At 35.9% G+C, this 25567-nt stretch overlaps 2 protein-coding genes across 3 annotated transcripts in view; both read left to right on the top strand.

Annotated features, from left to right (window-relative positions):
• The window catches only part of LOC114541001 (coiled-coil domain-containing protein 87-like), a 65272-nt gene that overhangs the window by 29833 nt on the left and 9872 nt on the right, over positions 1 to 25567 (top strand). Inside the window, exon 1 of one of the 2 annotated variants that reach the window (XM_028560995.1) lies at positions 1147 to 1411. The exons of the other annotated variant lie outside the window; for it this stretch is intronic. Coding sequence (XP_028416796.1) covers positions 1267 to 1411 — 145 coding nt within the window. The 5' untranslated portion in view covers positions 1147 to 1266. Of the gene's footprint in view, positions 1 to 1146; positions 1412 to 25567 lie in introns of those variants that run through there. 2 annotated transcript variants of the gene reach the window in all.
• Positions 12482 to 24348, top strand: LOC114541000. Its single transcript, XM_028560993.1, has 12 exons — positions 12482 to 12563; positions 13959 to 14114; positions 14565 to 14744; positions 15788 to 16003; positions 16580 to 16741; positions 17836 to 17997; positions 19800 to 19973; positions 20285 to 20461; positions 21075 to 21221; positions 21893 to 21973; positions 22551 to 22892; positions 23015 to 24348. Exons 1-12 carry the CDS (start codon positions 12489 to 12491, stop codon positions 23213 to 23215), a joined length of 2073 nt encoding a protein of 690 aa, XP_028416794.1. The 5' UTR covers positions 12482 to 12488; the 3' UTR covers positions 23216 to 24348.

Here is a 25567-nt window from a genome sequence, read left to right on the forward strand (position 1 = left end):
GAAGACTGCCCGGGAAAATAAATGCTGCCTGGACTTCCAGTTAATAAATCATAAAATATTAATTATGCTAGGGTTAGTAATAATGTTTATTCGTTTTACGAAGGCAAGGAAACTATAAAATAGCAATTATTGATTCAGTTTATTCTATGAAGTTGAGTATGAATTATAGTATAGCTTAGTGGTATGGACTAAACTGTATTGACTTCCACTTTTTCCGGTCTTGGCTTCCACTTTAATTATTATCTATGCTTTGAACTAGCAGGACAGGATCAACCTTTGGCAGGCTTGTGACATTTTTTCAATGCGGGCAGATAAATGCACGAATGACAAAAATACGCAATTCTTACTGTACTGAGGGAGCTGCGTGGATTAAGTGTTCGCTGTTTAGGGCATTGAATAATTGCTGTTTATACTTTCATCGCTTTCTGTGGCAATTTCTCGCCTTCGTAAAACGAATAAACATTATTCCAACCCTGGAATTAACAGTTTTTCACGATTTATTAACCGGAAGTGCCGGGCAGCATTTATTTTCCCGGGCAGTCGTCTCGGGCAGTGTTTAGTAGGACCGAAAAATACTGGTGAGTCGTGGTAAACCAAAATGCCGGACACTGATGTCTGAAACTAATAGTAATGCTATTAATTATGCATAAATTAGTAAATAAATTAGGTCAATGACTCATCTTTTCCAAACCTGGTTTCCATATAGCACCGACATGCCACCGACATGCCGCCGACATGAGTCTGCGCAACTTCTAAGGCATATGGAAACACGTCGTCGACGACATCTGCGACTAATAGGGAGTTTACGATCTACGACGCGGTTAGCTCGACGTCGCTAGTCAATTATTTTGCAAGAAATTAGCTACCGGGAATTGACAAATGTTTCAATTGGGCTAAAAGCAGTTTCAAACAGCTACCACGTTACCGCTACTTTTATGTCATCGAGAGGCCATGAAAATGCCTCATTTGAAGGCGTCGTAAGAATGACAACGCTGTCATGGGACCACAAATTATGCATACCATGATGCATACCTATTGTTTCTCGCGTGTGGAGTTTCTTTGTTTGCAAACGCGTCGTCGAGCTGGCCGCGTCGTAAATCGTCGTGAAACTCCGTAGTTCGTAGTCGCCGACTCGAGTCGGGACGGGTTCAACTTTTTTAATGACTGGGGACTGCTCACTGACTTGCCGCAGTGAATTTTCGATATGGAAACACCAATCTAATATCCATCATAATTTAGTTTTTAACTATTTCCATTATCTTTTGTATGGTATTTAACATTCACTCCGTCCAACAGGTTTTACAGAACTGGGAGACAGCCGTCAAGTTGATTCTGGCCAGAGAAGCTTTGATAACGAAATTAGAAGATTTCGAGAGATTGTCTTCGGATCCAAACCGTTTCTTCGAGAGAGGCACGTTTATAAATCAGTGGCCAGTTGTATAGCAGTCAGTTAACTGTAGACTTTAGTTTAAAAGTGGACCAATGACAGTGATATTTGGAATTGTGCACCATTTCACTGCGAAACCAATAGTTAAAATGTATTTCAAAGGTTTATACCAACAGTCATATAGTGCAGTTAGTAAATTGTACATTTGTTTTAGTCAGTCGTGAAAAGAGTTATGTGATATTGTGGTACGTCAGAGTTACCTTCAGCTGAGAAATAGGCTGAGGCATTATCATGCGTGTATCTGAATATAATAGGTGTAACACACGTTATAAAGTTTATCTTTGAGCACTTTTATTTCAACTTCCACACATTACAACTTACACGGTTAAACATGCATAAAAGAGGGGGGCGTTGGGTTTTTTCCGATTTGGTATGGGATATGAAACGTATGGTTATGCAGTATACGGGTCTGTACGCGGTTTTCTGTTTTGGTCGTAATTTCGGGTTTTTGTTTTTTTTGTGCGGTTTTTCGGATTCCAGTAGGCCCCAACGCCCCCTCATAAAATTGTTAACTCCCGCAAAGCACTGGCAATGCTTATCCGCTTCACATAGTTATATAATTAAATGTTTTTCTAACTGCATTTCCTGGATATTACGGTATATCTTACGAGCTAAAATTAGGAAGTAAAATATTTTGTCACTGGGGTCTGTAGGACTAGAAGTCTAGAACTATGGGGCAAGAATTCACAGGATTTAGCCTTGCCTTTAAATTATGTTTTATGGCGTCCTGCTGCGATTTTTATTTCAAGAATGTTCCGGAAAATTATTGCCGGAATTATCACAGACAAAGTGAAAGACATACGATTGAAATGCTTATTTTAGTGTTACTCTAAGAAAATTTGAATGACATTCCGAGTATTCTCGTTGTAAAATATTCTAGGTTTTTCAATGAGCAACGTTCAGGTCTTTATCTTGTCGTGAATTGAATTACGCTGGTTGCTGTACCTTGTCAACCAAGACCTTTGTCAATATGATGGAATGGACGGTCTAGAAACTTTACGCCAAATTTCACGCCTTTCTAACAACGATTTTAGCCTAGTTTCTTGACCTTGTCTTAATAATTTCAGTGGCATTTAGTCCTGGCTAGTCCAATCATTATGTAAATTATGTTATCATCAAATGTGGTATAACAACTGCCAAAATAGAAAAAACACTTCTCGACGTTTCGACCTGAGGGCCTTCGTCAGGAGAGTTAGTATGAATCTGACTCTCCTGACGAAGGCCCTCAGATCGAAACGTCGAGAAGTATGTTGTCTATTTTGGCAGTTGTTATACCACATTTGTTGCTAAGTTGTTTGAAGTCGCTGCCACGCTGCTCCTTGGTTGTATTGTAAATTATGTTATGTTCCATCATATCCCAGCATGCCCCTGACTATGTATTGCACTTGTGGTTGCATCTGCGCCAGAAAATCTGCAATCATTTGGCTTGACTAAAATAAAGTTATTTAGAGTTGCAATCACTGAGTTATATAGTGGCAATACAGTACAGGCTAGAAAAAAAAATGGTGATAAAATTTATTTTATTGTACACGAAGCGTGATTTATATACGATTCAATCTTGCCTCTAATCTTCCCCCTAGAGTGACTATGCTCTAAATTATGGCGAAGTGCCTCAAATTAAGGCCCACGATCTTTAGTTCAAGAAATGATGTAAGATTATTGCTTGAGTTCCTTATTTTCTTCTGAAATAGGAAAATTTATTATAGACACACATTAATAGCATGAATCGTAACAATTACAAACTACACAGAAAGCAGGTTGCAAGACTTATGTGTTATTGCACATATTTTCGGTTTTCACCGAAATGGCTGAATCATTTGGTATAAAAAGGCTGCCGGAGCGTTTATTTGTATTCATTTGTTCTATTCGGAGTATTCAGAAGTATATCGATTCACTTTTGTATCAAAACTGTTGTTGCTTCAAAGAGCGAAACTTGTTGTCTTTACATAACGTAGACAATATATTTGAGGATTAACTGAAAGATGATGGACAGGAAGAAAAAGGTATTCGAAACAGTACAATTATAGTTTCCTTCTATTCTACTTCGGAGATTTTAGAGCGAGGTTTTATTATGTACCATGCATAATTTGACACGGAAATTGTTATTCCAACCTTTCAGATAAGCCTGTTGTTTCTCTGTCTGGCAATTTCTTGGTGGATTATGGTTGGTGATGTCAATGACGAAGATCAGGTACTTAAGTCTTGACACAAGTAATTTTCATTAATTCATTTTACCTCTGTTTGTGGCAAGATTAAAGAATGTATCCGTTCACTTTGTTATCGGTTTTAATAAGCTTTATATTTACAATGCAACGAAGTCTTCCAGTGAGGAGGCTTTGAATGGATGAAACATCGTTTCGCAAACTATACTAGTATCTGATACAAAAAAAGTTTTAGAACAACACAGTATAGTGTTGTATACATATCAAATACTATCTTCCTTGTAGTTGCATGGGCGAGATCTCAATTATGTTACGAACGTCAGTAGCGTAGGCTGTCGCCAACAAAGTGATGTCTTCACAATTTAGTATTCCTATGCTAATGTAAATATATTTTGGTGTTCATTGACTGTGAAAAAAAACAATGAATTTCTATACTGTGTCTAGCTTGCTTCTCCGCTGATGAAATTACAATACGAAAGTCAATAATATATCATTATATATCTTTCATGAATTTATGAAAATATAAAATGCTCATCTTTACAACCGTTTAGCAAATGATGAGGAATGGAAATTTCCCAATTGTCGGCGCTTAAATATGTTAAAATTTCATTCATGTAAATTGCAAAAAATGAAACGTTTATTCTTGGATATTTAGGAAAATTTGATAAGTTTTCTGTTGAATTCGTGGATGCGAGTCATGCGACATCAGATTGACGGAGATGTGGTGTCCTTGCTTTTTAATAAAACGTATGTTTGGTTTCAAGAGTATTTCTGCTCCAGAGCACGTAGAGTAAGTGGCATTAATGTTAATGTATTATATAAGTTGAACATGTTGGTGGTCACTTATTTCCATGTCACACAAAGATTATTCGACCGAAACTGCATCAATAAATATATCAAGCTTGATTCCAAGATGTCTAGCTGTCTATATATATGGTCTGAAAAGCATTTATATTGAGGCTGCTTCGTTGCATGTGCGGGAAACTTTTGAGATTTTATTTAAAACATTTCGAAAGTATGGTTGAGCAATTAGACTAAATGAAATAAGTATTTAATATTGTTTTCACAAAGAACGCATATCTTTAAATTAACATGTTAGGGCCTGAAATCTTTTGTGGCTAATTCAAGTCGAAAATAAAATATTTTCCTGTCTCAAATTTCTGCTCATGAATGAGAATAATAAATTTAAAAATAATTCATATTTGCATTGTGAATTCAGAATACAGACGAGGCATGGTCATGGAAGAATGAATTGAAGAAGATGGAGAATTTGAAGTCGGATAAATTCCTGCTTGAAACTATAAGCGTGAAAGTTGAGAGAAAACGTTTGTTTTTATTTTCAATGGTACGTAAAAAAATTACATAACATCCATAATTCCCTTAAATACGATAATGCAGGCCCATGTAATAGTATATATGATACAATGACTTGCATGTATGCTATATTAAATGGGTGACATTGTTTGCCGAAAGTAAAATAATATCCTCTTTGGAGCAAATCATGACTAGAAATTCCAGTTCAAATGAAACAATATTGTATTTAATTCATTTCTGTTGTAATTTCTATTATTGGATTTTCTGTCTACAAGCATAAAATTGAACTTTTATTGTTATTAATATCACTCAAGTACTGAATTGTGAAAAAATTATTAATTTGATATGAATTCAGACAACAAAGGAGTTGAAGATGACGAAGGAATCAGTTGACGAAATTGTGATGGATTTATACAGCAAGAGTCCAAAAGAGTGACGATGCAGTAGATAAAGATATAATAAACAATGTTTCAACTGAAACCATACTCATGAATAAAAACGTTTTCTAAGTATAACATAACCATAATTCATCGTTATTGTTTTGCTAATATAATTAAGTTTTCTTTTCCTATTTAAAGTATTTATCGGATAGATATTCTATCTGACAAATTTATATTAAAATTCCACATGATCTTATGAAAACCTTGCAGTTAATAATGTGACTGTGTATTTGTCTTTAAATCATTGTGCATATATAGTTTGATCTGTTTTAACAAATCCCAATTTTGTTTATTCAAGTTGTATCTAACTACAACCTCAGCAAGACTTTAGACAGAGCGAGATAGAGTACGTCAAACAAGTCTCATAAGAAGCAGTAGTTTAAGAATCTTAACAACTAGGATTCTTGCAATTTCATAGTATATCAGGATTCAGGCATTGCATTTAGCTCTATCTATTGTGTTATGATAAGGCAGCAAATCATAACCATAGTAATAACTAGAACAATCGTAAGTATGCAGGGATTGGAAAAAAATTTAATCAAGTTCACCTGCCACGCAAGCGACGCTGTGACAATATAATTGCATTGTCACTTTTCGTCAACGACTTTAATTGACTTCAAGAGTGACTGGCCTCTTGCTGACATTTTTGAATAACAGTCAAAACTACAACAGTGATATAACATATCACGGTTCTTAACAAAAAGATATATAAAATTTTTCATAAAAACTCCCACACAGAACTGTCGATGCATGCTTAATCCTCTTCACATAATAACTGTAAATGTTTTTCTACGAGCTAAAAAAGTAAAATAAAAGTTTATCACTATCACTATCCGGTTTATAGCGCTATCAGGCTTTCGTACAACGGCGCCCTCTGTTCTAGAATATCACGCGCTCAACCTCATCCCAATTTTTTTTTTTTTTTTACAACAAGATATGAATATTTAAACAGTTGTATCAGTTTAATACAACCCACCATGACTGACAACTTCAGCGAGACTTTGGACAGAGCGCGACAGAGAGCGTAGAACAAGCTCTCATAAGAAGCAGTTTTGAGAATCACGACAGCTAGGATTCTTCAGTGCAATTTCATAGTATATCATGCCGTGTGTTTTTTCATAGTATAGTCATTCCGTGTCCCCATCATGCTTGTTTTACCCAAGTTTCTCCATATCCAAAATTCTTTCGTGTGTGTTCGCGTTTAGCTGTGTATATTTTGTTATGAGTAAGCAGCTAATGATAGCTGGTAATAGAATAATCTAGGTAATAGTATGCAGGAATTGGAAAAATTTTGATCTAGTTCACCTCCCACACAAGCGACCTTGTGACAATATATTTGGATTTTGTAAACACTATCCAGATTGCTGTGGTTCGGTGTTGATCAAATTTTGGTAACAGGACTAATAAATGAAACGATTTTTATCTCAGAATCAGTTCAAAAAACTGTCTTTAATCGACTCCAAAAGTGACTGGACTCTTGCTGTTAACTTTGAATAATAGTCGAAGTGTCGAACCAGAACAGTGATGGCGTATTATGCCTTATGGTTCTCAACAAAAAAATACATAAAATAGTAACATATATAATGTTTTTCTAACTTTATCGCGTGGACATTTATACGGTGTATTTTGTGAGCTAAAGTTAAAAGTAAAATCAATATTTTCACCGAGTACTAAGATTTCAAGGGCAAGAATTCACAGCAGTTCCGTTTGCTCAGAGCAATTTTTGTGGGTAGCCACTGCGCATGCGTGGCTAACCACTATGTAGTTGAAAAAGTGTCTGTGGGTATACGTCACTGAGCTATATAATAATTCCTGGAGGACCGGCTCCTAATGTTTTTTTCTCAAAAAGTGAAGCAAAAAACATGGCGGACTTCGCCCTTCTGCGCAACCGCAGAAGCTCTGCTGACGCCACTTGGTTCCTTTTGGCCATGGTATTTACCACTGACCAGGCTCAATAATGAGCCCGCTACAGCAGTATTCTCCCCCCTGGTTTTTGTAAATAACAATTCTCCCCCCTGGTTTTTATATTTTTTTGCCGTGAAATCTTGTTTGTTTTTGAAATATTTTTTGGTTGTTTTTTTGATATTTTTCGCACTGACATCTAATAAAGTTTTATTTTAAGATGAATACAAGTCATACACGCTGTTTTTGCCAGTGCGGGAACGAATATATATTAAAATATCGAAAAATGTGGACAAACTAAAGATTTTAATACTGACACAAACTGACAGGTTTATTATTTTATTAGTCTTAATAATATTTTTGTTATTTATACATTCCAATATGAAAGTTTACAAATGTTTGAATGTTTTGGCACTATCCTCGCATATTTTGAAGACAACTAGGAATTTATGGGCAACAATTTGACTTTTCTAAACCCTGAACTGATGAATTGCGCAGGAAGTATGTAATCAGTATTCAGTATGTGATGCTGTCTTCAAGACTTTATATCTATGCACAATCCAAAATCCAAAGAAACAGAGGCCATAGCTCAGGCAAAATGCTGGGCAGCTGACGAATACTAAGTGCAGGAATATAGTTTCAACCAAGAATCATATTTGCATAATATACTTTTCGTACAAGTCATCAACTTGTACCTTAATAAACCTGTTTTCAGCATTCTCTAATTGCATCCCTGGACCCCTGGTCATAGAAAAAATAACATTTATCCCTCCATAGGCTCCACTGATTAGCCTAATGAATATAGCCCTCTTGGAGGTTGATACCATACACAGAAAATTACAAAAGTTGCTGCAGATTGAAGACACACTGCTCAGTCAATGCATGTTTATATTTATTTCATTAATTAATAAATATGACAAATGGTATAAAAACACCAGCCAACAACAAAATCAGATAACATGGTAATGAAGAATAACAATGCACAGTCATAAAATGCATGAACTTCATCCTGAAAAATAAAAATGGAGATATAATCAAGATTTATTCCCAAGGTGCAAGAAGCTAAAAAATAAATTAAAAGCCATGATAATTGATCATTTCACTTTGGATTTGACAAAGTAAACAATATAATATATTAACTAGGCTTTAACAGGGCTCACTATCAGAGGTTGGAATTAATTTACACTGTTTACAGCATCTTTTTATTTTGTATTAGCACCCTCAGATCATGTTAATTAATGCTGGGTGGGATCAATAGAAGAGGGACTATAGTAGACTCACTGGGGATATGGTTTACCTATTAACATTGATGTTTGCTATCATGAAAACAACATAGACCAAACTCAAAAGATTGACACTGCCAGGAATATAATTTTTTCCCCACACAAGTTAAGAAAAAATGATAAAATTTGGGTATATAACATTGCATTGACTGTTTGTACCAAACGTTTTGATGGATTTATTGTCTCAGAGGCTTTGGTAACCAGTTTATACTATAGTCCAACTCGAAAGGCCAAAAACGAAATTGTTTATAGTAAAAAAGTTGAAAAACGGCTTACCTCAGTTACCTGGATGTTATAAAATAAGAGCAAAATGAGAAAATTCACCCTACCGATAAGTGAATTAAGCCATTCACAACGTCAGACGCAGAGCACGAAGCTATGTGTCCTTTCCATTTGTTGAACAGGGAAAAAGAGAAACACTTTTATCCATTTTATATGAAAAACAAAAAATATATACGGAAAGCTGAAAATATTTTCATAAAATCCAGGAGGGAGACGGACTCAATTTCTCACTTTGTATCGCGGTATGTCAGTGGTAACTACCATGAGCAAAAGGAACCAAGTGGCGTCAGCAAACGCCGAAATCCGCCATGTTTTTTGCTTCACTTTCTGGTCAAGAACCGGTCCTCCAGGAATTATTATATAGCTCAGTGGTATACGTACGTCTGTCGTTAATCTTCGGCTTTCGTCGGATAAACGAAAGGTGACGAACATACTGTTCGTGCGTTTGTCAATACTTTCGGAAAATTTTGTGAATGTTTAGTCAGAATTTTATTCGAAGGGCTGCTTTGAGTTTTGACAAATTTCTATATAATTAAAAGTCAAGGTAAAGTCAACGTTGTGGTTGAGCAATTTTGATCACAATCGGATTATATGAGCGTGCAAATCTTTAATACTGCGTGGCTTATTTGCAAGTTTCACTGACAATATGACAGTCCGACAGTCAACATTGAATGCCATCATTCATCATTGATATAAACGTGTATTACTGAGTAGTAGGAACCAAGAAGGTATGTCCCAGAATCTGTATTTTTCTCCACATCATTTGAAAGTCTCAGTAATAATGGCAAATAAACATTGTGATAGTATATAATTTGAACATACCATAAGCACAATTCACTGTTCTTTTGACTCTTAATTGGTTCTTGAGATATGGCAAGCAAAAACCTTGCCATTGTGCAGGTATTAAAATTAGACCTTGCCATAGTGCAGGTATTGAAATTGAAACCATCCATTGTGCTGGTACATATAAATAAAATGACAGCCATTCTGCTGATATATTCAAACAAAATATTAAGTTTAAGGCTACAAATATGGGCATCATTATTGAAGTTCATCGTTCCAGGATTGGTTCACACCACAATTTTCTAGACAGTCAAAACAGACTCTGCCATCTGAATGGCAAGATTTGGAATCAAATACTGTAAATGTTTTATATTAATGTATTTTGCTTGCCATATCTAAAGAACCAATTGATTAAGAGTCAAAAGAACAGTGAATTGTGCTTATGGTATGTTCAAATTATATACAATCACAATGTTTATGTGCCATTATTACTGAGACTTTCAAATGATGTGGAGGGAAATCCAGGTCCTAGGACATGCCTTCCTGGTATAAAGGCAGCAATACACGTTTATATCCATGATGAATGGTGGCATTCAATGTTGACTGATTGTCGGACTGATTACTACAGTGATAAGATATTGTCAGTGAAACTTGCAAACAAGCCATGCAGGCTTATTGGACCTAGGAATTAGTGCTATTATCTCCATGCTGATAAGTTATCTGTAATCAACATTGCAAACCACCTGTACCTTCCTTCTGGATCTATGAAATCACACTATCAGCTTAGTTATAATGGTGATAACAGATTGTTATTGTCAATAAACTTTGGCAAACAAGCCTTATAAATTATAATCTTACTGGAGCAATAACCATTCTAACATTTATTAACTTGTATAACATTCATTGATCAACAAAATAACCAATGTTGTATGTAACAAAGACATGCTGATATAATCAAGGGACATCAAAACAAAATAATTTGAAAACGTCTGAAATCTTCTTTCTCTACTTCTAAACTAAGCTATGTTATCAGAGCATTCGTGCCACCATTCTGGAACCTTACTCTCTTTTTTGTTCTCCAACTATTCTGCTTAAAAAATATGCATTTCCTATCTCTTGTAAATATGCTTTTATATATGTTTTGATCTGTAATAAAATGCATTTAATACAATAAAATATTATAATATATAGATTGTGTAATAAAATCGACTTCGTTATAACTTATAACTGTATTCAACTAGCTAACTATAGGGCATTTTTGCCGTTTTGTTTGGCATTAGAATTTAAGAGTAAAGGGCATGTTACACGGTGCAATTTTTCTTGCAACTTGCAATGCAATTCTACTTTTAAAGAGATGTAAATTAGTAAAGAGGCTTCAAAATGTAAGTGTAAGAAACGCCATGGAGTGTAATAAAGACATAAGTTCGGTAGTTGCCAAATTTACATCTCTCAAAAGAAGAATTGTATTGCAAGTTGCAAGAAAAATTGCACCGTGTAACAGGGCCTTAAGCATCAGTTGATATTTACTCGCTATTTACTCGTTGATATTTACTATAGCAGCCTGTCGTTTGACATTGAATACAAAATAGGTTTATCGCAGTTAATGTTTACGGCTACCCACATGTACGCATTGCGTACCTATTTTTATAAAAATATCGTAGGCAATATTGCAACATTGCGGGGAACAGAACAATGAGAACATCTGGCTTGACTGTAATTAAAAAGGTTCTACAGGGTGTATCAAAAAAAAGGAGACCTTTAGAAATCAAACCATTGTTAAAATTTGAATGCCTTTTCAATTGCATTTGCACATATGCTGAACCGTAGTGCGTGAAATGTGGGTAAAAGTGGGTATAAGTGAAGACTACAAAAACCCTTTGCTCTGAAGTCAGTTGAACCATTTTTGTACTGGTAGTGTGCTTAGTCATTTGAATACTTTTGGGTCGTTATTTTTATTTATGCTATTAAAGTTATTTTCAAATTCCCAGGAGCAGACAATCTTGTGTATAAACGTCAATTCATTTTCTAAAGGTCTCCTTTTTCTAATATGTATGCATGCACGCCATCAATATTTCACGCGCTACGGTTCAGCATATGTGCAAATGCAATTGAAAAGGCATTCAAATTTTAACAATAGCTTGATTTCTAAAGGTCTCCTTTTTTTTGATACACCCTGTAGATTAATATTGCCCAATTGCTCAATTTCTTTTGAAACAGGAAAATCGTATGGGAAAAATTGCGAACTGACATGATTACAAACTCTTCGGCGGGACTTGGCATGGAAAGAAAAGAAACATCTCCAATCTAGTTGAATCTACATGCATGTTATTGTTAAGCCAAACAACAAAGCCAAACGACAAAGTGGTTTAGTCAAAAGCTAAATGCTAATTTTAGAAACTTTTTCACTTTTCTTTCATGTGATATCTGGGGCAGGTTGTATGAAAGCCAGTTGAAAAAATCACTATCCGGTTGATGGCGCTATCAGGCTTTCATACAACGCCCCCTGTTGTAGACCATCACACGCCCCCAATCAATCACGCAAATTGCGTTGCAACTTTTGATTGCATCCAAACGCAACAAAATACTGCAATCATTTGTTGTCAAACTGAAATGAAATCCTTTTGTCTTTTTGAGTGGAAACACTTCCGTCTTAAAAGTTTATAAAAGCAGAACTCTGAACACTTCCGTTGCCATTTCGTTAAACAGATTTTCGAAGTGGTTTGTTAGGTTTATTGACCGTTGGAAAAGAAAAGCCTTGTTTTCGTTTGACAGTTTTATTATCGACTGTACATAATTGTACGAAGGGATTGGTATTCCAACCTTTCCTGAAGGTTGAAGCTCGTATTCTTTATTGGATCGTGAGCCCGGTGAGGCGATGGACGAGATGGATGATACACCACCAGGTCAACCGACGATATTGATGAGAATTACAAAAGTACTAGTTGACCATGTAAGAAGAAACATATAAATTATAAACAATTATTGGATGAGGTTTTTGTGATATGCAGAGTTATCAAGGTCGAGGTAAGCGTTATCAGACGAGCCGAAGGCGAGGCTGATAACGCTTACCGAGACCTTGATAACTCTGCATATTACAAAAACCGAATTCAATAATTGTTTTATTATACATTTGAAGAATGGTAAATATAGTATTAACGAATGAAAAACCTTATTTAATAGCAACATCCAAAAATACATCAATAATTAATACATAAATACATTCAAATGAATACCGCTTGTTAACCACCGCAGGCTCACTTGCAGATAATAACTGAATTTTGCGTGATTGCGCGATTTATCTGTCAACTATTAGCCAATCAAATTGCTTTTACTACTATAATGTATAATAATTTGTATTATTTGTAACAGTGTAACTGACATATCGGCAGTAAATTTCAGCACAAAATGAATATATATATAACCAGTAGCATGCTGGCATGTATGAAATTTAATATCTCAATTTTTTTGCGTAAGGGCAATTCGTTATTTACTTGTCATTCAGCAAGTACAAATTTAACAGAGCAGTTGCACCCTGGACAAGGCTAGCAATTCCAAATAGTGCATGTTGCTTCTATTAATGTAATAACAAATATCCCTTAGGCAAAAAGTGGAGACGACTTTGTGTATGGCATTCTGATGATCCTGTGATAGCGTAGGCCTGTGTAGCCCATTAGTGTAGCCTGACCTACAATTTAGGCTGTGATAATTAAACATTTTATATTAGCAAATGCATATTCATTTGGTAGATTTAGTATATTCATTCAGAGCTAAGACATTTAAAACTCCGCTTAGCCTTAACGTCAAAATTTGACCTGCTCCGATAGCAATCCGGTACCGTGTGAACGGCTGAATGCAGGCATACTTTGTTGTGCTATATTGCACTGGTTTTCATTTATTGTGAGAACTATAAATTTTTAAACAAATATATCATTATAGCAGGTTTTAAGTTTTTTTTAGCATTGATTTTGCAAGACTTGTCCATTTTCAACATGCCACATGCATATCTCTTAAATAGTGTACAGCCCTTTTTGGCACTTAGTACCCTGAATTAAACTGTCATTAGCACCCCCAAACTATAACAAGCGGATCAAACTTCACGTAACATAATTTTAAGCTAGGTGCAAAAGCTTCCCAGCCGCCTCCCCTGAGCTCTTCTTTTGGCCCTTCAATGTTAACTTTTGCCCCAACTTGTGGTTTATCCTGCATTCTATGAATAAACATACTAAATGTGACCACACCACAGTGGACCACACATGTGAGAGAGCCCTTCAATATCAAGGAATTTTGGCATTTAAAATAATGTATTTCAATCTCATTGTCAAAAAATTATCTTTCATGAAATAAGGCAAAAAACAAGGCATGGGAGATGAGGGATGAATTAGAGTGGATGGAGAACAATTTGGAGCAGAAGTCGGATAAATTGATCCTGAAGAAGATTAAGAAGTTGAAGATGGAGGTAACAAAGAAACTGGAGCAGATATGTTTGTGTTTCTTTTTATGGGTACGTAGATGGAATTTCATAATTCGCAAGGTTTAGATTAGGACTATAATTGTGGATTCTGAAATTAGTACCATGGTGCTGAATGATTTCTTCATGAAAATAATGTATTGTCATCATTGTATGAAAATTTGAGCAAGAAATAGAACAAAGACTGTTGCTGAGTTTCCAAATTATGTCTTCAAAATGAACATTATTGCTATTTCCCTTCATTCTTTAAACATTTTAAATGAGACAACACATTCAAATGAACATTTTTGAAAGTGGAATGATGCCATTCTCTGCGTTAGGAATCATTACAGAAAATATTAGCATGCAGCTATTTCAAATGTAATATGATGTTTCCCTAAATTATTTAGTGTCTATGATCAAATTTTTGCATCTATGATCGAATTATATTTAATATTCATTGTGAAGTTATCAGTCTAAAATTATTTATCTTTGTTAAATCAGATAAGAAACATGGGTTGGAAGAGGATTGATGAATTGGAGAAGAAGATGTTGGATAACTTGGATTTGGAGCAGTACTCAGATAAACTGATGATGGAGGAGATTAAGATGTTGAAGATGGAGGTGCTGAAGAAACTGGTGAAGAACCTGGATTGTAAGCCTTTCTTTTCATCGGTATCGATGGTATGTCAAATAGTAAAATTCATAATTGCTTGAAATCAGAGTTTTCAGTATTTAGGCCTTATAGGTGATACAAACATACAATGGCTTTTCGAGTTGATATGCCATTATTATGAAAGTTGTTGATACTGCTGCTATGATTTTCAAACTGAAGATCGAAGATGTTTATCGTTCAGAAAAAGGATTTTCATTAATTAAATTTACTACATGATTAGTGATTTTCTGCCCTCAGAAACATAATCATGCAGGCAAAGGAAATCTAGTGATCTGTATCAGGTAAGAAACTTTACAGTTCGCTAGATTTCTTTTTCCTGCATGATTATGTTTTTGAGGGCAGCAAATCACTTTTGTTAGTACGTTGTGTAGTAAATTTAATTAATATATAAATTTGGGTACCCTGTCAATGTGGCAATAAAGCTCTGTAGGGATCACCAGTAAAGATGGTAAATCATAAGGATTTGATCAAAGATATAATGTATTTCTGGATTTTGGTCATGCAAGAACTACCATGGCACAGAATGATTGCTTCATGAGAATAATTGATTGTCTTCATCGTAGGGAAATTTACATAAATATGAGCAAGCAATAGAACAAAGACTGGTAGTTGTAGTGCAAAGATTCAGATTACATTTCATATATACACCTGAGTCTTATGCACTATTACTAACACTTTAAGATGCACAGATATCAAAGGGACTAGATTGAGTTCCGAAATATCAATTACTCGAACCGTCTTGACTCTTGTCCTAGTAGCTCAGTTGGAAGAGCATTGGACTAGCAACATCACAATATACATGTAAGACCAAAATTGTTGGCAAGTTTCCAAATCATGTCATGAACAAACATTATGATTGGTTGTAAATGTGCAACTTTAGTTGCCTGATGCAACTATTTCTCTTCATATTTTCATCAACATGTTAAATGAAACCACACATTCACCAAAAATTTCCTTAGTTGATTTAAACCTCTTGAATGATACCAGCTTCTGCGTCATGGATCGTTACGTACACACTGCTGTTTCAAATGTAATATTGCATTTCTCTTAGCTGTTTAGCCGCGATACATTTTTGCATTCGAATCTGAGAAGAAACAAGGAATTGGATGTAATGAATGAATTGGAGAAATTCGAGAATATGTTGGATTTGGAGCAGAAGTCGGATAAACTGATGATGGAGGAGCTTAAGAACTTGAAGATGGAGGTGATGAAGAACCTGGTGAAGAACCTGCCAAGGGAGCTGGATTGTAAGGCTTTCTTTTCATCGGTATGTCAAATAGAATTATGTAATATCGGTAATTTCATAAATACCGGAGATCAGAGTTGATTCTGAGTTGGCGGTTCTTTGAAATGTAGGCTCGAGATCTATAAGTCTTACAATAGGTCAGTTACACTTATTTGTTTCAAGTGATGGCTTTTTGATCCATTCTAAATACCCTGCCATTGATTATTACTTCATTTCGAAGTGAAGATTTTAAAACAGACTTTTGGTGAGTTTTCAGATCATGTCATGAACAAAAATTATGACTAGCTGTAGATGTGTAGCTTAAGTTGCCTGATCCAGCTATTTCTCTTCTTTTCCAACATTTCATCAATATAGTAAGTGAAACCACACATTCACAAAAATTTTCTTGGTTGATTAATGTCAATTGAATTATACCAGCTTCTCTGGCGTGAACAGAAACGTTTGGCACACCGCTGTTACAAATGTAATATTACATTTCTCTTAGCAATTTAGCATGGAGAAATTCTTGCATTTATGATCTAATTATATTAATTTTATTCATTGTGAAAACGTCAATACAATCAATCTAAAATTTTTTATCATTATTGGTGAAATCAGTCAAATAAGTGGAGGTTTGATGCAATGGATAAATTAAAAAAGATGGAGAAGATGTTGGATTTGGAGCAGGAGTCGGATAAACTGATGATGGAGGAGATTAAGATGTTGAAAATAAAGGTGATGAAGGAACTGGTGAAGAACATGGATTATTTCTCATTATGGGTACGTAAGTATAATTGAGTAATATTTATCGACAGTTGCTTTGAACCCCCCCCCCCCCAATAATCGTTCAGCGTTCTAGTTACGCCCCTGATAAAGGGTTATCTATCTGCGCGCAGTGACGTTTTCAAACGTTTTCGTTTTCATGCCAAAACCGTTTCAAGCACCTTCAGTTGACCATAGAAGTTGAAGCCAATTTAACACAGTGGGCATATTCGCCTATGGACCGTATAGACAGGGCGTTAAATCGATAAACTAGACAAAAACAATTTTGGAAGCGCTCGTGTGCATACAGGATTGTATCAGTCGATTCTAGTCATGGAATTATTTCAAATTATTTCAATGGCACTGAAGCCTTCGTTAAATTAATGTATTGTCTTTATCGACAGTACATTAAGACTGTTAACGAGTTTTCAGATCATGTCTTAGTTGTGTAGCTTTAGTTGCCTGAACTCATCAACATAGTAAATGAAACCAAACATTCAGATTTTCTTGGTTGATTAAAACTTTTAGGAGTTGAATGATACCAGCTTCGCGCTGTGAATCATTACAGAAACGTTTAGCACACTGCTGTCACAAACGTAATATTGAATTTCTCTTATCCATTTAGCATGGAGAAATTCTTGCGTTTATCTAATGGTATTAATGTTCTTTATTGGGCAGTGGCGTAGGAAGGGTGGGGGCACGTGCCCCCCCAAGATTTTTCAAGGGACCAAAAGTGCCCTTTTTGTGAAAAAAATACCTTTTTGGAAGCGAAAAGAAACAAAAAAGTACCTACTATTTCCCAATAATCCTTAAATTGAGAGGGATTTGCAGCCATTTCAGAGGCCTATATCTCAAAATTTTCTCGGGGGAGCATGCCCCCGGACTCCCCTGGCAGTACGAAGCCCAAGAAATACGAAAAATGCTCTGCGGTCGGCGGTCCCTGAATCAAACCTTCCCTATATATATATATTTTTATTAACCATTTTAAGCGCCATTTTTATTAACCAAAAGTGCCCCTAGAAGCTGGTGCCCCCCAACCTCTGGATGCTTCCTACGCCCCTGTTATTGGGAAAACTTATCAATCTAAAATTATTTATCTTTGGTGAAATCAGCCAACAGACGAGCCATTCCACGCTATGGATGAATTGAAGACGATGGAGAAGATGTTGGATTTGGAGCAGACGTCTGATAAACTGATGATGGAGGAGATTAAGATGTTAAAAATGGAGGTGATGAAGGAAATGGTGAAGAACGTGGATTGTTTCTCATTATGGGTACGTAAGTATAATTGAGTAATATCGATAGTTGCCTGAAATCAGCGTTGATTCTTAGTTAGCGGTGCTTTGAAATGCAGGTCCTATAAGTGTTGCAAGTGTTACAACAATTCTAAGTGTTATAAGCGATGGCTTTTTTTAATCCATTCTGCACACCTGGCTGTTGAATATTACCTCGTTTGGAAGTGGAATTAAAGCTGTTGAGTTGACAAGTAGAGTGCTGTATTTTGGAAAAATGGCCTGCGATATATTTTGTGAATTTGATATTCATTATTTTTGGGCTAACAAAATTGCCTGAAATTTGAGTTGATATGTCATTAATTAACGTGTTGATAGTTCTTTGATATTTATTTGACTGAAATAGTCACTTTGATCAACTGTCACTCATTTGTATATCACAATACAACTGAGTAAACCAACGAGATGATATGGTACTGGTATAGTAATTCCATGACCAGAATCAACGAATATTTCCTAATTTTAATCCTAAACGTGACCTTTACGAAACTACTAACAAGAAACGGCAGGGGCGTAACTAGAACGATAATTGGGGGGGAGGGGTGATATTCATTTATCAAGTTCTGCCCGACGGATTTTATTTGTAAGTGCATTAGCTTACAATAGAGGTCCGTCGGGCAGAACTGAATATATGAATATTCACCACCCCCCCCCTCCCAATAATAGTTCAGCGTTCTAGTTACGCCCCTGATAAAGGCTTATCTATGTGCGCACAGTAACGTTTTCGTTTTCATGACAAAACAGTTTCAAGCAACTTCAGTTGACAATAAAAGGTAAAGCCAATTGAACACAGTGGGCATATTCGCCCATGGACCGTATAGGCAGGGCGTCAAATCGATAAACTAGACAAAAACAATTTTGGAAGCGTTCGTGTGCACACAGGATTGTATTAGTCGATTCTAGTCATGGAATTATTTCCATGACTGGTACTAGAATCTTTTATGGTCTCTCGGTCTTTTATGTACAGACCTCGCTATCGCTCGGTCCGTACTGTCAAGACCTCGGTCTGATATTTTTCTAGTACGAACATCAAATTCGGTTTATAAGTGATATCATAAGAAGACAATAAACTTGTCTTCTGGATTGTCTATGGTGGCATGTATTGTCTTTATGGACAATACATTAAGACTGTTAACGAGTTTTCAGATCATGTCTTAGTTGTGTAGCTTTAGTTGCCTGAACATCAACATTAAGAAAATGAAACCAAACATTCAGATACATTTTCTTGGTTGATTAAAACTTTTAGGAGTTGAATGATACCAGCTTCGCGCTGTGAATCATTACTCGTGCTCTGGGAGAGCACGAGTCTAGGTTTCGTCGTGTGTCGGTCGCGTTTTGCACCTCGATAACCCACAATGCATTGCGCACTTGACCTGGTAATATATGACGAAATGTAATTAAATATTAAATTTGCAACAACGGCAACGTGAAACCGCAGTTTGCGGCTTGCCGTAAACAGGGCGCGCTTATATACTATATAAGAGCCCTGGCCGTAAACGTCTAAAACTCTCTATTGACACAATATGTTACGCCGTGCGGATAGTTAGGCTACCTATAATCGGTATTTGTGAATTGTGGTAATAATGTAAATGTATTATTTTACTTCATTAAAAGTTCTGTAGTACAAGTTTATTATTCTGATCATGATGCTGTTGTCACCTCGATACAATATAATTGACATTGCATCAAGAAAAAATGTCTACTAAATACCGTACCAACTGTAAATTACCATATACTATCCTCCCAGGCCCAGGGTAACCACAAAGCCTCAACTTACGCTATAGGCTCAGCCAACAAACAAGGCATCTCACGCAATGGATGAATTGAAGACGATGGAGAAGATGTTGGATTTGGAGCAGAAGTCTGATAAACTGATGATGGAGGAGATTAAGATGTTGAAAATGGAGGTGATGAAGAATCTGGTGAATAACATGGATTGTCATCGTTTCTCTTCATCGGTACGTAAATATAATTGAGTAGTGTCGATAATAGTTGCTTTAAATCAGAGTTGATTCTTAGTTGGCGGTTGACTGTTGGCAAGTTTCCAGATCATGTTTTGAACGAGGATTATTACTGAATGTACTAAATGTGTAACTTTAGTTGCCTGATCCAACTATTTCTCTTCATTCCATCAACACGCTAAATGAAACCACACATTCACCAAAAATTTTCTTGGTCCATTAAAACCTTTGTCAGTTAAATGATACCAACATCCGTATTCTATTGTGAAAAATTATCAATCTAAAACTATTTATCTTTGGTAAATTAGTCAACAGACCGGGCATTTCACGCAATGGATGAATTGAAGACGATAGAGAAGATGTTGGATTTGGAGCAGGGATCGGATAAACTGATGATGGAGAAGATTAAGAACTGGAAGATGGAGGTGATGAAGAAACTGGTGAAGAATCTTAAGAGGGAGCTGTATGAATGGCGTTTGTTTTGGGTACGTATAAATAAAATTGCAAAGTAAATAGAAGTTGATTCTTTGTTGGTCGTTTTTCAATATGTAGGCTTGTATATATGTAAGCATTATGTTATGGATTTTTTATCCATTCTGTACACCCTGCTGTTGATTATCACCTCATTTCGAAGTGGAAGACGACGGTTTGGCTGGAAATTTTGCGAAGCAAATCAGCACGTTTTGCAGATAAAACTAGAAATAAACTCCACAGCCGAGGCAAATCTGCATGTTGTTAACGTTTTTAGGCGTGACTTTCGATCTTTCCGCCAGAAAGTATAACCTTTATATCAAGCCCAGTAATGATCCGATATATAGCTATATATGAACAAACATTCCAACCACCCACCATGCATCATAAGACCATTAGTCATTACCCACAGCAATTTAAAAACGTGTATCATCATTCTCGTCTGACCAGCAATCATTTAATGATGCAGCACCTATTTACACAGTTTTCACACTGTTTTCCACAGAACTACACATTTCAGATAAAATTAACGGAAATTTACAAAGACAAAATTAAAATGATATAAATTGTAATTGTTTATTGTTATATTAAATTTAAGTTAAAATTATTCATATTTGGCGAATTCAGCGTCCAATCGGGGAAATAATGGATGAATTGGAAAAGTCGCAGAAGATGTTGGATTATGTGCAGGAGTCGGATAAACTGAATATGGAGGAGTTGAAGATGGAGGTGGAGAGGATGAAGAACGAGGAGGTGGAGAGGATGGAGAACATGGTAAGGATGTTAAGAAGGATTACATTTTATAATTGCCCACTAGGTATACAAGTAATGTACTAAACAATAGTTAATGAAAATTGAAACGTTACATATACAGAGGATGGTCAATAGAAGTGACCCCCCATACGTTGCCCCATGAGTCCAATTTTGTAAAATAAGGACGTTTGTGGTTATGAAAATTCGTCTCAAACCTACCTAATAACAATTATGTAATAATTAATGACAATTAACATGTTTCTTATTATTTAAAGCATTGCTTTTGACCTTTCAATGTGACCTATCCAGAAACATTTCATAGCCAAGGAGGTTCTTTAATAATATACCGATTCGATTGTGAAAAATTTTGGCATTATTTGTTAAGGTAGAATTAAGCGCTTAATATACAACAAAATCAGTAATTCTCTGAATTTTTGCTCAAAACACGCCGTCTTGCGATTCTATAGTATAAACCAAAAGCCAGTTCATGGAACTTATCTTGCAACCTATATTTATTCCTTTAATCACAGGTCGCAAACGGACATTATCTGTTAGGGCTATCTTTTTATATAGTTGCTAGAAACAAGAGCTTATACCCTGGGGTTTGTGTGGGGTTTTACCACCCCTGTATGCATGCCATGAGATTGTAAAAACCAAATTAATTCCTTTTTTGTATATTTTGGGAAAATCAGGAGTTTTCGACGTCGTCTTATTGGCGTGAGGTTTTGCGTGAATTGATCTTAAAAATACAGCTTGAGGTGGTGGAGAACATGGTACGTAGAGGTCCGAAGTTCCATTACATTAAATTTAATATGCATGTCATAATACACCATGGCCATTTGACCAAGGAATACAAACACATATCTGACGCTGAAGGAAATACACTTTTATGCAGTCATTGAAATAATTTTCTGTGAGAAACACTTCGACCAAACCCACATTCTCACCAAAGATCCCAATATCTCACGTCTCACACCACACAGTTTTTAGATTTCTTGTTTACTCCCCAAAATCCCAAGTAATATTGCAATAACCCCCCAAATTTTTCAATTCAAAGTCTCCTTAACTTACGTGACGACATGCCATAATAACCTAATTTACATAATTTCCGACATTGCATCTGCTGGTGTAGTAAGGAAGACACTGGTTCCGCGTAAATTTCCGTGAAATAATTTACAAGACATCTCAAGCTTAGATTGCAATCACGTGATCACACGCGCATTCTGGAAAACAATTATTTCCATCAACCAAATCTTCTGCCGTTTGTTTAATTTTTTTCTTTGCATGGACTGGAAACATTTTAGGCTATTTCCGATATGCTTGTGACTGTTTTCTAAATATTTCTTGCAGATCTTAACGGCAAAGCAAAAATTGAGGTGTGAAAAAAGAAAGGCTTTTTTAACAAAGAACAGTGTGTATTCCAAGAAAGGTTGTAGCTACTCGGAGACATGTTTATCCAAGAAGAAGACGTATTCCAAAGTGAATTGTGGCTATTCTGACGTGTTTTTATCAACAGATGACAATGCGTGCTCAGAGCGAGTTTGTAATTTTTCGATACAAATTAGTAAAGGTAAACGACCACTCGCTCCCGCTTCTTATTCAAGAAACGGGGTCGTTTACAAGGCAAAAAAGCGAAATTCGTGCACGGAGCAATTACAAGGATGGACAGGAATAACAGTGATATATTTAAAGGTATACAACATATACAACATAACAACTATTTTGTACAGAAATATAGCAGTTCACTTCAAAAGCTACAGTATATTAGTACAACCGGCGATATTCTTATATTTTTAAGTATACTTTTTTTATAGATATTTCTCAAGGTGAACTACCAAATTTGGATACTCTTTATGGCTACCTATTTAGTGATACTGAAAATCCTTCAGTTGAAGACAACATTGCAGCCCAAGAGAATCCACTTTTTGACGGATTGTCAACTCTCATTGAAAACGTCGGGGTTGAAACGGCAGATTTTTCAGCTGAAAACAACGACGCTGAACAAAAATTGCTAGAAGAAATTCTACTCGAACTTTTTTGGCAAATTTTTAAAGACTTGCTTGGTACAATAGAAGAACCTGATCAAGTCTTCCATGAACAATTTATGAATCTGACAACAATGTCAGCAGAGTCAAATATGAACTCTTATAACACTGAACCTAGAACTGACAATATAGCCTCAGAACCCAACAGAGGAACTCTGGAATCCATCGGTGAACTTGATAATACAACTACGGTACCTAATGTTACCCCAGATACCCCTTACAATACTGATTCAGGCGTATTTGCGGGTAGTTTAACCCGCAGCATCATTCATCCGAGTCTTAAAAGCAATACAATCTCTCTACACAGTGCAGGTAAATCCCCTCCCCTCCTCGGAAACCAACTTATCACCATTGTGAATCCTGGCAGCAGAAAGAGACCCTTTGAGGAAGACATCGAACCTATCGAAGCAGTTTTCCCTGTGTCGAAGAAGAGAATGGAACAACCCTGTTGCTCTAGAGATATAGAAGAAAGAATACATCCTGTGTCTTCATGTGCAAGTGGAGCTTCAAATATGGAAGTAAGAATACTTCCTGTGTCTTCAAGTGGAGTTTCATCTGTGGAAGAAAGAATACTTCCTGTGTCTTCAAATGGAGCTTCATCAAATAGAGCTTCATCTGTGGGAGAAAGAACATTTCCTGTGTCTTCAAGTGGAGCTTCATCAGCGGAAGAAAGACTTTCTGTGTCCTCAAGTGGAGCTTCATCTTTGGCACAACCCCATGGCAGAACAAATCGTGTTCGCGGTCCGTCGAGAGAAGCTCGATTGAATCAACAAGAAAATCAGCTTGAAACGGAAAATGAAGATTTGAAAGCCCAGGTGCAGGAGTTGTCGAGAGAGATCGAGTTCCTGAGGAACTATATAGGCAGTAAATTAAAAGGTCAGTGTTATTACTGTGAAAAATGATCAAAATTAGAAATTTCTCGAAGTTTCTGTGTAAAATACCCATTTGTTTCTTTCGCATGAGAACGTATAAAATTAGCATAAAATAGAAATAAATATCGTCAGCTTGATTATAGCAACACTAGCTAGTATATATAAAGCTAGAAGCTGATTTAAGCTGTTTTCAGAGTGATTTCAGAGTGATATTTGGATCTGGTCATAAAGTATCTGGTCAAGAGAAACTTGAATTTGAAACTTGAAAGCCGAAAAGTTTTACATTTTAGTACGGCTCCAATTTTCTCAGCTGTTTTCTACGGTTGTTTCACATTTTTAGTCATTTTTTGTTTCTCGATACATCGTTTTCACATCGTCGTAGTGATGTTATACTCTTGCTCTGTCATGCAGTGCAAGGCTTGTTTCATACCGTGTTTTTCTCTCAGCCGTATTTTCTGTAAAACACGCGCGAGGGTCTTGTGGTAAATTTTTCTTTGATTTGACCCAAAATACCCTCATTTTTGTTGTTGAAACATGCTTGTCTGGTTGTCGCACGTCCATCATATTTTCTGTTAGCACAGTTTCTCGGTTTTTCTTTCAATAGTTTGGTGAACATTTCTCTTTGAATATCATGAATTTCGGCTGTAGACTGTAGTACTTTGTCTCTTGAAGGTTTTTTTTGACAAAGACGCATTTTTACAAATTATTTTGATGGCACAATTCGTTCTGCTCTAAAACTTTGTGTTTATCGCCAGCATTCTGTGCTGTGAGCGACCATGAGCTTTTTTCTTTTCATTTTCGTTTCACAATCATCGGCTTTTTCATTTCAAAGCAACAGCGATGCCGCAAATTTCTGCAGGAACGATAATTCAAGTTTTGGAATACGCTCTCAACGAATTTCAGCAAATTACTTTATGACCAACCCCAAGTTGCAGATCACTCGTGAAAGATACAGGGTTCGTACGGAAATTGAAAATCCTTGAATAAATTTATGGAGAAGCATTTAAAAGTTATTGGATTTCTTTATTCAAAAGTAAAACCTAAACAAATTCAGTATTTCCCTGAGTTTTTTCTCGACCTGTACGAATCCTGCGAAAGTAATTAAGTTAATCAGCGCAAATGTAGCGCGCCCAAATATAGAGGGCATTAGCATATATCACGTTGAATGTAATCACTTAAGTTTGCGCAGTTATTATTAATAGTACAAATATATTATACAAGTTATTCAGTAAAAACCTGCGTTGAAATTGACATTAAAAGGCGAATTTGAGCGCACGAATCTGCAGGTCGGTTGTTTAAGGTTTGACTGGCACTATAACCCTTCACAAGTTAAATCTGAAACAGCAGTGTTTGAATATGTATTTCTGCATGGTCTTTCATATTAAAACGTGAGAAATTAAAACTTCTGTCGACCCTGGAATGATTTCTGGGTTAGCATGATTAAGATAGT

Source organism: Dendronephthya gigantea, unplaced genomic scaffold, assembly GCF_004324835.1.
Source record: "Dendronephthya gigantea isolate DGI-Jeju-01 unplaced genomic scaffold, DenGig_1.0 000260F, whole genome shotgun sequence".
In the NCBI taxonomy this organism is placed as follows: domain Eukaryota; kingdom Metazoa; phylum Cnidaria; class Anthozoa; order Malacalcyonacea; family Nephtheidae; genus Dendronephthya; species Dendronephthya gigantea.

Coding starts and splice junctions, on each gene's coding strand:
- LOC114541000 (XM_028560993.1), top strand. CDS start 12,489: ATGGACGAGATGGATGATACACCACCAGGTCAACCGACGATATTGATG. Junction 12,564..13,958: donor CAAAAGTACTAGTTGACCAT/GTAAGAAGAAAC, acceptor TCATGAAATAAG/GCAAAAAACAAGGCATGGGA. Junction 21,222..21,892: donor TGGAGAGGATGGAGAACATG/GTAAGGATGTTA, acceptor TGGGAAAATCAG/GAGTTTTCGACGTCGTCTTA.